The sequence below is a fragment of the Staurois parvus genome, unplaced genomic scaffold (genome assembly GCF_062004578.1).
Source record: "Staurois parvus isolate SC_StPar_1 unplaced genomic scaffold, SC_StPar_1.0 ptg003558l, whole genome shotgun sequence".
Lineage (NCBI taxonomy): Eukaryota > Metazoa > Chordata > Amphibia > Anura > Ranidae > Staurois > Staurois parvus.
In genome coordinates this window covers 67,742-82,327 of record NW_028321354.1, presented here as the reverse complement: position 1 = coordinate 82,327, position 14,586 = coordinate 67,742, and the positions used below count along the sequence as shown (strand labels likewise).

The following is a 14,586-nucleotide window of genomic DNA, read 5'->3' as shown; positions in this document are numbered from 1 at the left end:
CTAGGAAATCATACCCCCGGTTCATTCTATGTTACCCGACCTCTAGGAAATCATACCCCCGGTTCATTCTATGTTACCCGACCTCTAGGAAATCATACCCCGGGTTCATTCTATGTTACCCAACCTCTAGGAAATCATACCCCGGGTTCATTCTATGTTACCAGACCTCTAGGAAATCATACCCCCGGTTCATTCTATGTTACCCGACCTCTAGGAAATCATACCCCCGGATCATTCTATGTTACCTGACCTCTAGGAAATCATACCTCGGGTTCATTCTATGTTACCCGACCTCTAGGAAATCATACCCCCGGTTCATTCTATGTTACCCGACCTCTAGGAAATCATACCCCCGGTTCATTCTATGTTACCCGACCTCTAGGAAATCATACCCCGGGTTCATTCTATGTTACCCAACCTCTAGGAAATCATACCTCGGGTTCATTCTATGTTACCCGACCTCTAGGAAATCATACCCCCGGTTCATTCTATGTTACCCGACCTCTAGGAAATCATACCCCCGGTTCATTCTATGTTACCCGACCTCTAGGAAATCATACCCTGAGTTCATTCTATGTTATCCGACCTCTAGGAAATCATACCCCGGGTTCATTCTATGTTACCCGACCTCTAGGAAATCATACCTCAGGTTCATTCTATGTTACCCGACCTCTAGGAAATCATTCTATGCCCCGGATTCTTTCTATGTCCTTCTGGGGCAATGCTATAGCCCTGGTGAAGGGGTTGTTTTTGGCTCTGTTATAAAGACTAGAAAACTAAAATTGCTGGTACTCCTCTCATGCTCTCCCCTCCAGTATGAAGTGAGATCTCAGTGACGGGAGGGGGAAGGGGAAGGGGAGGGGGAGGGTATAAAGTTGACAATCATTAAAGATTTAATAGGCCGCCTGTTGTTGGTATTTAGTTAATGACAATCTACAAATGGGAGGAAAGTCTTCTCTAACCGCTTGCCGCCCTGCCACTGTGTATATACGTGTGCAGGGCGGCAGTGGAGCGCAAAACCACGTTTAAAAACGGGTTCCGCGCTCCCGACACTTTCGCCGGCAGGGGGCGCGCGCGCGCGCGCTCCCGCCGACCCGCGGGTGATACTATTTGATCCAGGAGGGATCAATCATTAGATTTCAGCCAGTGATTTCTGGCTGAAATCACATGATCGGTCCCTGTCCTATCCTGTCCTGTGTTGACATTTACACAGGGCAGGATATGATGTCATTCTTCTCTGCCTGGACACAGTCCGTTCCAGACAGACAGAGAAGAAGACATCCAAAAAGTGAGTACAAAGCACTACACTACAGTTAGAACACTCTAGGACACATTTAACCCCCTGATCGCCCCCCCCCCCCCCTCCCTCCAGTTAAACCCTTCACTGCCTGTCACCAGTGTCACTGATCAGTGAACCAATTTTTACTGATCACTGTATCAGTGTCGCTGGTGACTTCCGATAGAGTTAGCGCCCCTCCCAGATAGCGCCAGATTGCCCGCCAGTACACCAGTAATCCCGTTTAACCCCTTGATCGCCCCCCTCCAGTTAAACCCTTCAATGCCCTGTCACCCAGTGTCACTGATCAGTGAACCAATTTTTACTGATCACTGTATCAGTGTCGCTGGCGACTTCCGATAGAGTTAGCGCCCCTCCCAGATAGCGCCAGATTGCCCACCAGTAATCCCGTTTAACCCCTTGATCACCCCCCCCCCCTCTCCAGTTAACCCCTTCACTGCCCTGTCACCCAGTGTCACTGATCAGTGAACCAATTTTTACTGATCACTGTATCAGTGTTGCTGGCGACTTCCGATAGTGTTAGCGCCCCTCCCAGATAGCGCCAGTTTGCCCGCTAGTGCACCAGAAATCCCATTTAACCCCTTGATCGCCCCCCTCCCCCCCCCCCAGTTAACCCCTTCACTGCCCTGTCACCAGTGTCATTGATTACAGTGAACAGATTTTTACTGATCACTGTATTAGTGTCGCTGGCGACTTCCGATAGTGTTAGCGCCCCTCCCAGATAGCGCCAGTTTGCCCGCTAATGCACGGGATTTTTTTTACCAAAAACATGGAGCAGAATACATTTTGGCTTAAATTTATGACTAACTTTGAGTTTACTATATTTTTTATAGCTGAAAGTAGAAAATATTGTTTTTTTTTCAAAATTTTTGTGTTTTTTTTGTTTATAGCGCAAAAAATAAAAAGCGCACAGGTGATCAAATACCACCAAAAGAAGCTCTATTTGTGTGAAAAAAAGGACGTAATTTTCGTTTGGGTGCAGCGTTGCATGACCGCGCAATTATCAGTTGAATTAGTGCAGCGCCAAACAGCAAAAAAAGGCGTGGTCATTAAGGGGGCGTGGTCATTAAGGGGGGTAAATCCTCAGGGGCTCAAGTGGCTAGGAGTGATAATGAGACAACAAGGTGATAATGAGATAACGAGGTGATAATGAGATAACGAGGTGATAATGAGACAACGAGGTGATAATGAGACAACGAGGTGATAATGAGACAACGAGGTGATAATGAGATAACGAGGTGATAATGAGATAACGAGGTGATAATGAGATAACGAGGTGATAATGAGATAACGAGGTGATAATGAGACAATGAGGTGATAATGAGACAACGAGGTGATAATGAGACAACGAGGTGATAATGAACGCCTTGTCAGTACATTTCCATGTTCAGCTCCTTTATCTACACTTTATAAATAATCATTTACATACCAGCTCCTCCCCTTCAGTCTTGCACAGGTGTATAGGCTCCTCCCCTTCAGTCTTGCACAGGTGTTCTGGCTCCTCCCCTTCACTCTTGCACAGGTGTTTAGGCTCCTCCCCTTCAGTCTTGCACAGGTGTACCGGCTCCTCCCCCTCCTGTCCTGTACAGGTGTACCGGCTCCTCCCCTTCAGTCTTGCACAGGTGTACTGGCTCCTCCCCTTCAGTCTTCCACCGGTGTACAGGCTCCTCCCCTTCAGTCTTCCACAGGTGTACCGGCTCCTCCCCTTCAGTCTTCCACAGGTGTACCGGCTCCTCCCCTTCAGTCTTCCACAGGTGTACCGGCTCCTCCCCTTCAGACTTGCACAGGTGTATCGGCTCCTCCCCTTCAGTCTTGCGCAGGTGTACTGGCTCCTCCCCTTCAGTCTTGTGCAGGTGTACTGGCTCCTCCCCTTCAGTCTTGCGCAGGTGTACTGGCTCCTCCCCTTCAGTCTTGCACAGGTGTATCGGCTCCTCCCCTTCAGTCTTGCACAGGTGTATAGGCTCCTCCCCTTCAGTCTTGCACAGGTGTTCTGGCTCCTCCCCTTCACTCTTGCACAGGTGTTTTAGGCTCCTCCCCTTCAGTCTTGCACAGGTGTACCGGCTCCTCCCCCTCCTGTCCTGTACAGGTGTACCGGCTCCTCCCCTTCAGTCTTGCACAGGTGTACTGGCTCCTCCCCTTCAGTCTTCCACCGGTGTACAGGCTCCTCCCCTTCAGTCTTCCACAGGTGTACCGGCTCCTCCCCTTCAGTCTTCCACAGGTGTACCGGCTCCTCCCCTTCAGTCTTCCACAGGTGTACCGGCTCCTCCCCTTCAGTCTTGCACAGGTGTACCGACTCCTCCCCTTCAGTCTTGCACAGGTGTACCGGCTCCTCCCCTTCAGTCTTGCACAGATGTACTGGCTCCTCCCCTTCAGGTCTTGCGCAGGTGTACTGGCTCCTCCCCTTCAGTCTTGCACAGGTGTATCGGCTCCTCCCCTTCAGTCTTTCACAGGTGTACTGACTCCTCCCCTGCATTCTTGCACAGGTGTATCGGCTCCTCCCCTTCAGTTTTGCACAGGTGTACCGGCTCCTCCCCTTCAGTCTTGCACAGGTGTACCGACTCCTCCCCTTCAGTCTTGCACAGGTGTACCGGCTCCTCCCCTTCAGTCTTGCACAGATGTACTGGCTCCTCCCCTTCGGTCTTGCACAGGTGTACTGGCTCCTCCCCTTCAGTCTTGCACAGGTGTACCGGCTCCTCCCCTTCAGTCTTGAACAGGTGTACCGGCTCCTCCCCTTCAGTCTTGCACAGGTGTACTGGCTCCTCCCCTTCAGTCTTGCACAGGTGTACTGGCTCCTCCCCTTCAGTCTTGCACAGGTGTACCGGCTCCTCCCCTTCAGTCTTGCACAGGTGTACCGCTCCTCCCCTTCAGTCTTGAACAGGTGTACCGGCTCCTCCCCTTCAGTCTTGAACAGGTGTACCGGCTCCTCCCCTGGACTGGAATGGCTTCCTCTGATGTCACTGCACACTGGGAGCTTCTTACATTGGGGGGGCCCCATTATAGAGGAGGTGGTGTCAACTGTGAAATGTCCAATCCCGGAGAGCTGAAGTCAGACACGCGGGGGGGGGGGGGGGGGGGGTCTGGTCACCCTCTCTGTAGTGAGAAGCTGTCTGACCCGTGTAGATGTGTTGCCCTCTGACCTTCCACTGCAGCCCCGCCCACCTACAACGATCGATGCGCCCAATCCATGGAAATGTTACCCCGGCCAATAGATGATGAGATGGCTCAGATTTGTCACAAATTCATGTCGTTTGTATTAGAGGCGGAGAGTGATGGTGGGACGTCGCGGCAGAGATGATGTCATAATATCGGGATAATTATTATTACAACTGGTGTGTGGAGGTGGGGGGGGGCTACAATGTACTCGGCCCCCAAGATCTGGGTGTGGCTGTGATTGATGGCAGAGGAGTTGGCTGGAGAATTCACTTTCGGCCATCGCAGGTAACCCAATAAAAGACTAAAAAGTATTATAGCCAAGAGTATCTAACGAATAACACAAGTATACTCAACGCATACAAACACATGCCAAGCGCTCTCTACACACCCCTCCACCCCCCCCCCCCAACACACCAGTCCTCCTACCCCCCCATCAAAAAAATGAAAGAGTATATAAAAGAATGAAAAACTGCAGAGTCTATAAAGCACCCTCACAAGCCCCCCAGTCCCTCTAAAGCACCTCACCACCCATGCCAGAAGTATCTCAAGATGAAAAAATGAACAGAGTCTATCAAACAGAATAAAACAAATGGAGGTCCTCTACACACGCTCTACACACCCCTGCCAACCCCCCATCCCGGTCTACTAACCAGAATCACCCCCATCCCTCTACACCACCCCTCCACCCCCCATCCCTCTACACACCCCTCCATCCCCCCCCTTACACACCCCTCCACCCCCCCCCTACACACCCTCAATCCACCCCCTCCTCTACACACCCCTCCATCCCCCCCATCCCTCTACACACCCCTCCATCCCCCCCCCATCCCTCTACACACCCCTCCATCCCCCCATCCCTCTACACCCCCCCCCCCCCCATCCCTCTACACACCCCTCCATCCCCCCATCCCCCCCATCCCCCTCCCACACACCCCTCCACCCCCCCCCCCTACACACCCCTCCACCCCCTCCATCCCTCTACACACCCCTCCACCCCCCCCTACACCCCCCTCCACCCCCCCATCCCTCTACACACCCCTCCATCCCCCCATCCCTCTACACACCCCTCCACCCCCCCATCCCTCTACACACCCCTCCATCCCCCCATCCCTCTACACACCCCTCCACCCCCCCATCCCTCTACACACCACTCCACCCCCCCCATCCCTCTACACACCCCTCCACCCCCCCCCCCCCTACACACCCCTCCACCCCCCCCCCCCCTACACACCCCTCCACCCCCTCCATCCCTCTACACACCCCTCCACCCCCCCATCCCTCTACACACCCCTCCACCCCCCCCCCCTACACACCCCTCCACCCCCTCCATCCCTCTACACACCCCTCCACCCCCCCCTACACCCCCCTCCACCCCCCCATCCCTCTACACACCCCTCCACCCCCCCCCATCCCTCTACACACCACTCCACCCCCCCCATCCCTCTACACACCCCTCCACCCCCCCCCCCCCTACACACCCCTCCACCCCCTCCATCCCTCTACACACCCCTCCACCCCCCCATCCCTCTACACACCCCTCCACCCCCCCCCCCCTACACACCCCTCCACCCCCTCCATCCCTCTACACACCCCTCCACCCCCCCCTACACCCCCCTCCACCCCCCCATCCCTCTACACACCCCTCCACCCCCCCCATCCCTCTACACACCCCTCCACCCCCCCCTACACACCCCTCCCACCCCCCCATCCCTCTACACACCCCTCCACCCCCCCCCCCTACACACCCCTCCACCCCCCCATCCCTCTACACACCCCTCCACCCCCCCCCCTACACACCCCTCCACCCCCCCCCCCATCCCTCTACACACCCCTCCACCCCCCCATCCCTCTACACACCCCTCCACCCCCCCCTACACACCCCTCCACCCCCCCATCCCTCTACACACCCCTCCACCCCCCCCCCCTACACACCCCTCCACCCCCCCATCCCTCTACACACCCCTCCACCCCCCCCCTACACACCCCTCCACCCCCCCCATCCCTCTACACACCCCTCCACCCCCCCCCATCCCTCTACACACCCCTCCACCCCCCCATCCCTCTACACACCCCTCCATCCCCCCCCCCCATCCCTCTACACACCCCTCCACCCCCCCATCCCCCACGGGAAGGGCCGCGTTTTCCTCCATGGACACCAGCACTCGCACGGATGGCAGATTGGGATCAGCCGTTATGTTTCCACCATTGACATGAATGGGGCTGTCTACATGGACACAGAACATCGCGGCCCTGTGCACTGTAGTCTGCCTGTGTGAAGGAGGTGAATTCCCTGCACTTCTTCCCCCCCCATCACTTCTGTCCCCCCCCCCCCCCCCCCATGTACTGACTATACTGACACTGACAGCTCTCCTGTCCTTTAGACTTCAGGTTAGGATCAGAGACACTGCCATGGACAGAGGATAATGGGGGGGGGGGGGGGGGGGCTCCATAGTCATGGAGGAGACATGGAGGGATAGACAGATGGAGACATGGAGGGATGGAGACGTGGATGGATGGAGACATGGATGGATGGATGGAGACATGGAGGGATGGAGACGTGGATGGATGGATGGAGACATGGAGGGATGGAGACGTGGATGGATGGAGACATGGAGAGATAGACAGATGGAGACATGGATGGATGGATGGATGGATGGAGACATGGATGGATGGATGGATGGAAGGAGACATGGATGGATGGAAGGAGACATGGATGGATGGATGGAGACATGGAGGGATGGATGGAGACATGGATGGATGGATGGATGAAGACATGGAGGGATGGATGGAGACATGGATGGATGGATGGAGACATGGATGGATGGATGGATGGAGACATGGATGGATGGAGGGATGGAGGGATGGATGGAGACATGGATGGATGGATGGATGAAGACATGGAGGGATGGATGGAGACATGGAGGGATGGATGGAGACATGGATGGATGGATGAAGACATGGATGGATGGATGGAGACATGGATGGAGATATGGATGGATGGATGGAGACATGGAGGGATGGATGGAGACATGGAGGGATGGATGGAGACATGGATGGATGGATGGATGGAGACATGGAGGGATGGATGGAGACATGGATGGATGGATGGATGGAGACATGGAGGGATGGATGGAGACATGGATGGATGGATGGAGACATGGATGGAGACATGGATGGATGGATGGAGACATGGATGGAGATATGGATGGATGGATGGAGACATGGATGGAGATATGGATGGGTGGATGGAGACATGGATGGTGACATGGATGGATGGATGGAGACATGGATGGATGGATGGAGACATGGATGGATGGATGGAGACATGGATGGAGATATGGATGGATGGATGGTGACATGGAGGGATGGAGACATGGAGGGATGGATGGAGACATGGATGGAGATATGGATGGATGGATGGAGACATGGATGGATGGATGGTGACATGGATGGATGGATGGAGACATGGATGGGTGGATGGAGACATTGGCAGCGGCAATAATACAAGGCCAATGATAGAGCGTCGTGTGAAAACGGACGCATGTGAGTACAACGCACATCTCTGGTCGCAGGGTTAACCCCCGACAACCCGCTGAGGCTGTTTGTGTATTTTGTCTACATGACCCCTTTAAGGGACTCCCCCCTCCCCCCTTCACAGACAAATGTCCCACCAAAGGCAAATACCGAACCTCCGGCCAGCGCCCCGTGTTTGCCATTAATGTTTGCTAACGCATTCCATCTGGCTGACTCTCACGGAGTGTGTACATGGGGGGGGGGGTCGTGTACACGGGGCGCTGAGTGTGTACATGGGGGGGGCGTGTACACGGTGTGCTGAGTGTGTACATGGGGGGGGTCGTGTACACGGGGCGCTGAGTGTGTACATGGGGGGGCGTGTACACGGGGCGCTGAGTGTGTACATGGGGGGGCGTGTACACGGGGTGCTGAGTGTGTACATGGGGGGGGTCGTGTACATGGGGCGCTGAGTGTGTACATGGGGGGGGTCGTGTACACGGGGCGCTGAGTGTGTACATTGGGGGGGGGGGTTGTGTACATGGGGCGCTGAGTGTGTACATTGGGGGGGGGGGTTGTGTACATGGAGCGCTGAGTGTGTACATGGGGGGGGCGTGTACACGGGGTGCTGAGTGTGTACATTGGGGGGGGGGTTGTGTACACGGGGCGCTGAGTGCATACACGGGGTGCAGCATTCCGAGAGCTCCTCCCAGCAGAGGGGTCAGGAAAGCTCAGTGTTTCTGCCATATACCATAGGGTAGTATGTGTTCTCTAACCCCTCCAGAGGATTCCCCCCCCTCTCCCTCCAGAGGATTCCCCCCCCCTCTCCCTCCAGAGTATCCCCCCCCCTCTCCCTCCAGAGGATTCCCCCCCTCTCCCTCCAGAGGATTCCCCCCCCCCTCCCTCCAGAGTATCCCCCCCCTCTCCCTCCAGAGTATCCCCCCCCCCTCTCCCTCCAGAGGATTCCCCCCCTCTCCCTCCAGAGGATTCCCCCCCTCTCCCTCCAGAGGATTCCCCCCCCCCCCTCCCTCCAGAGTATCCCCCCCCCTCTCCCTCCAGAGTATCCCCCCCCTCTCCCTCCAGAGGATTCCCCCCCTCTCCCTCCAGAGGATTCCCCCCCCTCTCCCTCCAGAGGATTCCCCCCCCCTCCCTCCAGAGTATCCCCCCCCTCTCCCTCCAGAGGATTCCCCCCCCTCTCCCCCTCCAGAGGATTCCCCCCGACCTGATCTTCCTCACCGGGCCATTTCTTGTGTTACGGCGCTGCGTTACTTTAACTGACAATTGCGCGGTCATGCAACGCTGCACCCACATGAAATTGACATCCTTTTCCCCAGGAATTGAGCTTTTTTCGGTGGTATTGGATCCCCTCTGTGTTTTTTATTTTATGCACCATTAACAAAAAAATAAAAGGCTGACAATTTTGAGAAAAAAAAAACAATATTTTGGACTTTTTGCTATAAAACACGTCCAGTAAAAAAATTAAAAAAATCAAATTTCATCATAAATTTCGCCCAAAATGTCTCCCGCTCCGTGTCTTTGCTCCGTGTCTCTGCTAAAAAACAAATCCCGATACGTGTAAATTAATTGGTTTACGTGACAGTTCTAGCGTCTACATATGGCGGGATATAGACGGGGATTTTTACAATTTTGATATACTAGTAATGGCGGCGATCAGCGACTTATAGCGGGACTGCGGCGGGCATTCTGACACTGGGGGGAGGGGAACTGACTTGGTGTCACCGACATCCCCAGTGACACCAATACAGTTATCAGTGCTAATAAAAAGCCCCGACACCGTATTAATGGCACTGGGCAGAAAGGGGTTAATGTGAGGGGTGATCAAAGGGTTAACTATGTGCTGGGCGTGTTTTACTGAGGGGCGGGGGGGTGTTATTAGGAGGCTGTGTCTGTGTGTTTCACTGTAATCACACTTCTTTGGATGGCTGTGCTGTGCAGAGCCATCCAAAGCAGTGTGCAGGAGCTGACAGGGAGGAGAACTGTATTGTTTACATACAGTTCTCCTCCGCCATCAGAGATGTTCGGCAATCACCGGATGCCGGCGAGTAATCCCCAGCCGGGAGCTGGTGATTGACAGCTGCGGCCGCGAACGGAGCCACTGGTAGGGCGCATGCACACCCCCAACCCGGAAATACAAAATCACATATATATATACACACGTGTGATTTTGCGCAGCCGTGCCGCCCTGTAGCAGCATTTCATCTATAGGGCAGTCGGGAAGCGGCTAAGGAGCGAAGACGTCCACAGCAAGGAGCCTCGGCGGAGCTGCTAGAAGTGATCAGCCGGCCGGAGGTGACGACTTACCGCCATGGGCTTCTCCAGTAAAATATGATATCCCTTCTTGGCAAATGCAACCGCCGGGTCCTACAAGATGAAGAAAAGACCAAAGATTAAAGGAGGGTGTTGCTTTATAACGAGAGGACAATGAAGTCACTCCATATAACCGGCCCAGATGGTCCTCATTCAGGCCGGGTCTACATGAGCCTCCAGAGGGAGCGTTCTCTACAGTACTGCTCACCGTACACTCAGTGGGATGGAAAGGACGGGGATGAGGGACTCAACACACATCCATACAGTATACGGCATGGTCACTCTCACTAGTCTCTGGATGCAGCTGCCTTCATTGGCTCCTCTGGCTGAGCTTGAGCTGACACCAGACCCTCATTCACATAGAACATGGACCATCTGCCTCAATACCCCCTGGGGCATTGTCTGCATTTCCACTGGTGACATATTTCCACAAGTCAGAAGATCCATCTGTCCTTCTGTTTGTGCCTTTCAGCTCTATGATGAATATGGCCACAAAACACTGTCAGCACAGCAGCGGCCTTTCTAGGGTCCTGATAGATCACGGGCACCAATGGGCTCACAGTATAAAATGTTAGGAGCTGGTAAGATACCACGATGACCTCTCTGGACCTCTTTTACTCTTTAATGAAAAGATGGATTGAAAAGTAGATGAATTATAAAACATTTCAAATAATGAGTAGAACGAATCAGCTCCCTATGAGAAAGGAGATCCAGGGCACTGAATAGAAGACCTGGGGCACTTAATGGAAGACCTGGAGAACTCAATAGAAGACCTGGGGCACTTAATGGAAGACCTGGAGAACTCAATAGAAGACCTGGGGCACTTAATGGAAGACCTGGAGAACTCAATAGAAGACCTGGAGAACTCAATAGAAGACCTGGGGCACTTAATGGAAGACCTGGAGAACTCAATAGAAGACCTAGGTCACTGAATGGAAGACCTGGAGAACTCAATAGAAGACCTGGGGCACTTAATGGAAGACCTGGGGCACTTAATGGAAGACCTGGGGCACTTAATGGAAGACCTGGGGCACTTAATGGAAGACCTGCAGAACTCAATAGAAGACCTGGAGAACTCAATAGAAGACCTGGGGCACCTGAAAAGAAAGAATACTTAGGTCACTCAATAGAAGACCTGGGGCACCTAATAGAAGAACTGAGGAATTCACTTGAAGACCAGAGGCACTCAGTAGAAGACCTGGGACACTCAGTAGAAGAATGGGGGCACTCAGTAGAAGAACTGGGGCACTCAATAGAGGACCAGGGGCACTCAATAGAAGACCAGGGGCACTCAATAGAAGACCTGGGGCACTACGTATAAGACCTAGAGCACTACGTAGAAGACCTGGGGCACTACGTAGAAGACCTGGGGCACTACGTAGAAGACCTGGGGCACTATGTAGAAGACCTGGAGAACACAGCAGAAGACTGGGGCACTCAGTAGAAGACCTGGAGCACTCAGTAAAAGACCTGGAACACTCACTAGGAGATCTAGGGCAATCGGTAGAAGACCTAGAGCACTCAATAGAAGACCTGGAGCACTTGATAGCAGATCTGGTGTACTCTGTAGCAGACCTGGGGCACTCAGTAGAAGACCTGAGGAACTCTGTAGCAGAGCTGGGGCACTCAGTAGCAGAGCTGGGGTGCTCAGCAGAAGACTGGAGACACTCACTAGAAGACCTGGGGCAATCAGTAGAAGATCAGGTGTATTCAGTAGAAGACCTGGGGCACTCAGTAGCAGAGCTGGAGAGCTCAGTAGCAGAGCTGGGGTGCTCACTAGAAGACTGGGGACACTCACTGGGAGACCTGGGGCAATCAGTAGAAGATCTGGTGTACTTCGTAGAAGACCTGGGGCACTCAGCAGCAGGGCTGGGGTGCTCAGGAGCAGAGTTGGGGTACTCAGTAGAAGACTTGGTATACCAGTAGAAGACTTGGGTGCCAAGGTCTAGCAGCACCACTGCAGCACAGGTCTTCCCATAAGAAGTCTCCACATCTACTATGTTACCAAAAAGTCATCTTCCATCCAAGATCTCCCACGCAGGTATATTGCTTTGGAAAGTTTCCCTTTTAGGGTTAATTTATTTCTATGAAACACGTACAGAAAGCCTCCAGTCATCCTACATTGGTGGCGTGTGCTGCAGGTGCAGAATTGTGCTTGTGAATTGCACTTTGTGTGCCATCTGGTTGGCATTCCACAAAGGAAGATGTATTGGGGTCATGCAGGGGGGCTTCTGGAGATAAAAGCCAATACGATTCTGGAACAGATGTTTGTGGTGCACCAACTGCGAGATGCAGAGCAGCAGAAAACAGAGCTTTGGGTACCTATACATTGCAGGGTTTTTATTTATTTATTTATCTTTCTAGTAGGAGGAAATAACATGGTAGCAATATCTAAGCAACTATAAATTAATTATTGATACTGTTACATAGTTACATAGTTAGTCTGGCTGGAAAAAAAAAACAGAAGTCCATCCAGTTCAACCATTAAAAAAAAACAACTTATAATCCTCCACCCACAGTGGATCCAGAGGAAGGAAGACCCAGCAAAGCACGATCCAATCTCCTCCTGCAGGGGAAACATTCCCTCCTGATCCCCCGAGAGGCAATCGGATATTCCCGGGATCAACGTTCCCTATAAATGTTATATCCAGTTATATTCTGTGTATACGGCTTTGTTGCTCTAAGCAGGTTTTGGCGATGAGTACAATATCAGAGAAAAAATGTTTGTATGGTTGCTGTTTGTCGGCTCCAATACATGAGCAGCATACGTAGGATTAATTATGATACAAATATACACCCACCGGCCACTATATGAGGTCCACCTCGCTAGTCCCGGGTTGGACCCCCTTTTGCCTCCATTCTTCGTGGCGTAGATCCAACAAGGTGCTGGAAACGTTCCTCAGAGATTTTGCTCCATATTGACATGATGGCGTCACGCAGTGGCTGCAGATTTGTCGGCTGCACATCCATGATGGGAATCTCCGGTTCCTCCACATCCCAAAGGTCCTCTATTGGATGGAGATCTGGTGACTGTGGACACCATTGGAGTGCAATGACCTCATTGTCATGTTCCAGAAACCAGTTGGAGATGATTGGAGCTTTGTGACATGGAGCATTATCCTGCTGGAAGGAGCCATCAGAAGACGGGGACACTGGAGTCATAGAGGGATGGACATGGTCAGCAGCAATACTCAGGTAGGCCGTGGCATTTAAACGATGCTCAATTGGTATAAAGGGGCCCAAAATTGTTCCAAGAAAATCTCCTCCACACCATGACACCACCACCACCAGCCTGAACCATTGATACAAGGCAGGATGGATCCACCACACCATGACACCACCACCACCAGCCTGAACTATTGATACAAGGCAGGATGGATCCCCCACACCATGACACCACCAGCCTGAACCACTGATACAAGGCACGATGGATCCCCCACACCATGACACCACCACCACCAGCCTGAACCATTGATACAAGGCAGGATGGATCCACCACACCATGACACCACCACCACCAGCCTGAACCCTGGATACAAGGCAGGATGGATCCCCCACACCATGACACCACTACCAGCCTGAACCGTTGGTACAAGGCAGGATGGATCCCCCACACCATGACACCACCACCACCAGCCTGAACCATTGATACAAGGCAGGATGGATCCCCCACACCATGACACCATCACCACCAGCCTGAACCGGTGATACAAGGCAGGATGGATCCATGCTTTCATGTTGTTGACGCCGAATTCTGACCCTACCATCTGAATGTCACAGCTGAAATCCAGACTCACCAGATCAGGTAACACTTTTCCACTCTTCTATTGTCCAGTTTTGGTGATCCTGTGCAAATTGTAGCCTCCGTTTCCTGTTCTTAGCTGACAGGAGTGGCACCCGGTGTGGTCTTCTGCTGCTGTAGCCCATCTGCTTCAAGGCTGGACGTGCTGTGTGTTCAAAGATGGTATTCTGCATACCTTGGTTGTAACGAGGGGTTATTGGAGTTCCTGTTGCCTTTCTATCATCTGGAACCAGTCTGCCCATTCTTGTCTGACCTCAACAAGGCATTTTCCTCCACACAGCTGCCGCTCACTGGAGATTTTCTCTTTTTCGGACCATTCTCTGTAAACCCTAGAGATGGCTGTGTTTTTGAAATCCTCAGACCAGCCCATCTGGCACCAACAACCATGCCATGTTGAAATTCACTTCAATCCCCTTTCCTCCCCATTCCAATGTTCGGTTTGAACTTCAGCAAGTCGTCTTCACCACGTCTAGATGCCGAAATGCATTGAGTTGCT

General features: G+C 53.0%; 1 protein-coding gene across 1 annotated transcript in view; it reads right to left on the bottom strand.

Annotated features, from left to right (window-relative positions):
* Nucleotides 1-9,194: 9,194 nt before the first annotated feature.
* LOC149427703 (uncharacterized) overlaps nt 9,195-14,586 on the bottom strand; it is a 49,352-nt gene continuing 43,960 nt past the window's right edge. The window contains exon 6 of the mRNA XM_089667759.1: nt 9,195-10,342. Coding sequence (XP_089523885.1) covers nt 10,247-10,342 — 96 coding nt within the window. The 3' untranslated portion in view covers nt 9,195-10,246. The remainder of the gene's footprint in view (nt 10,343-14,586) is intronic.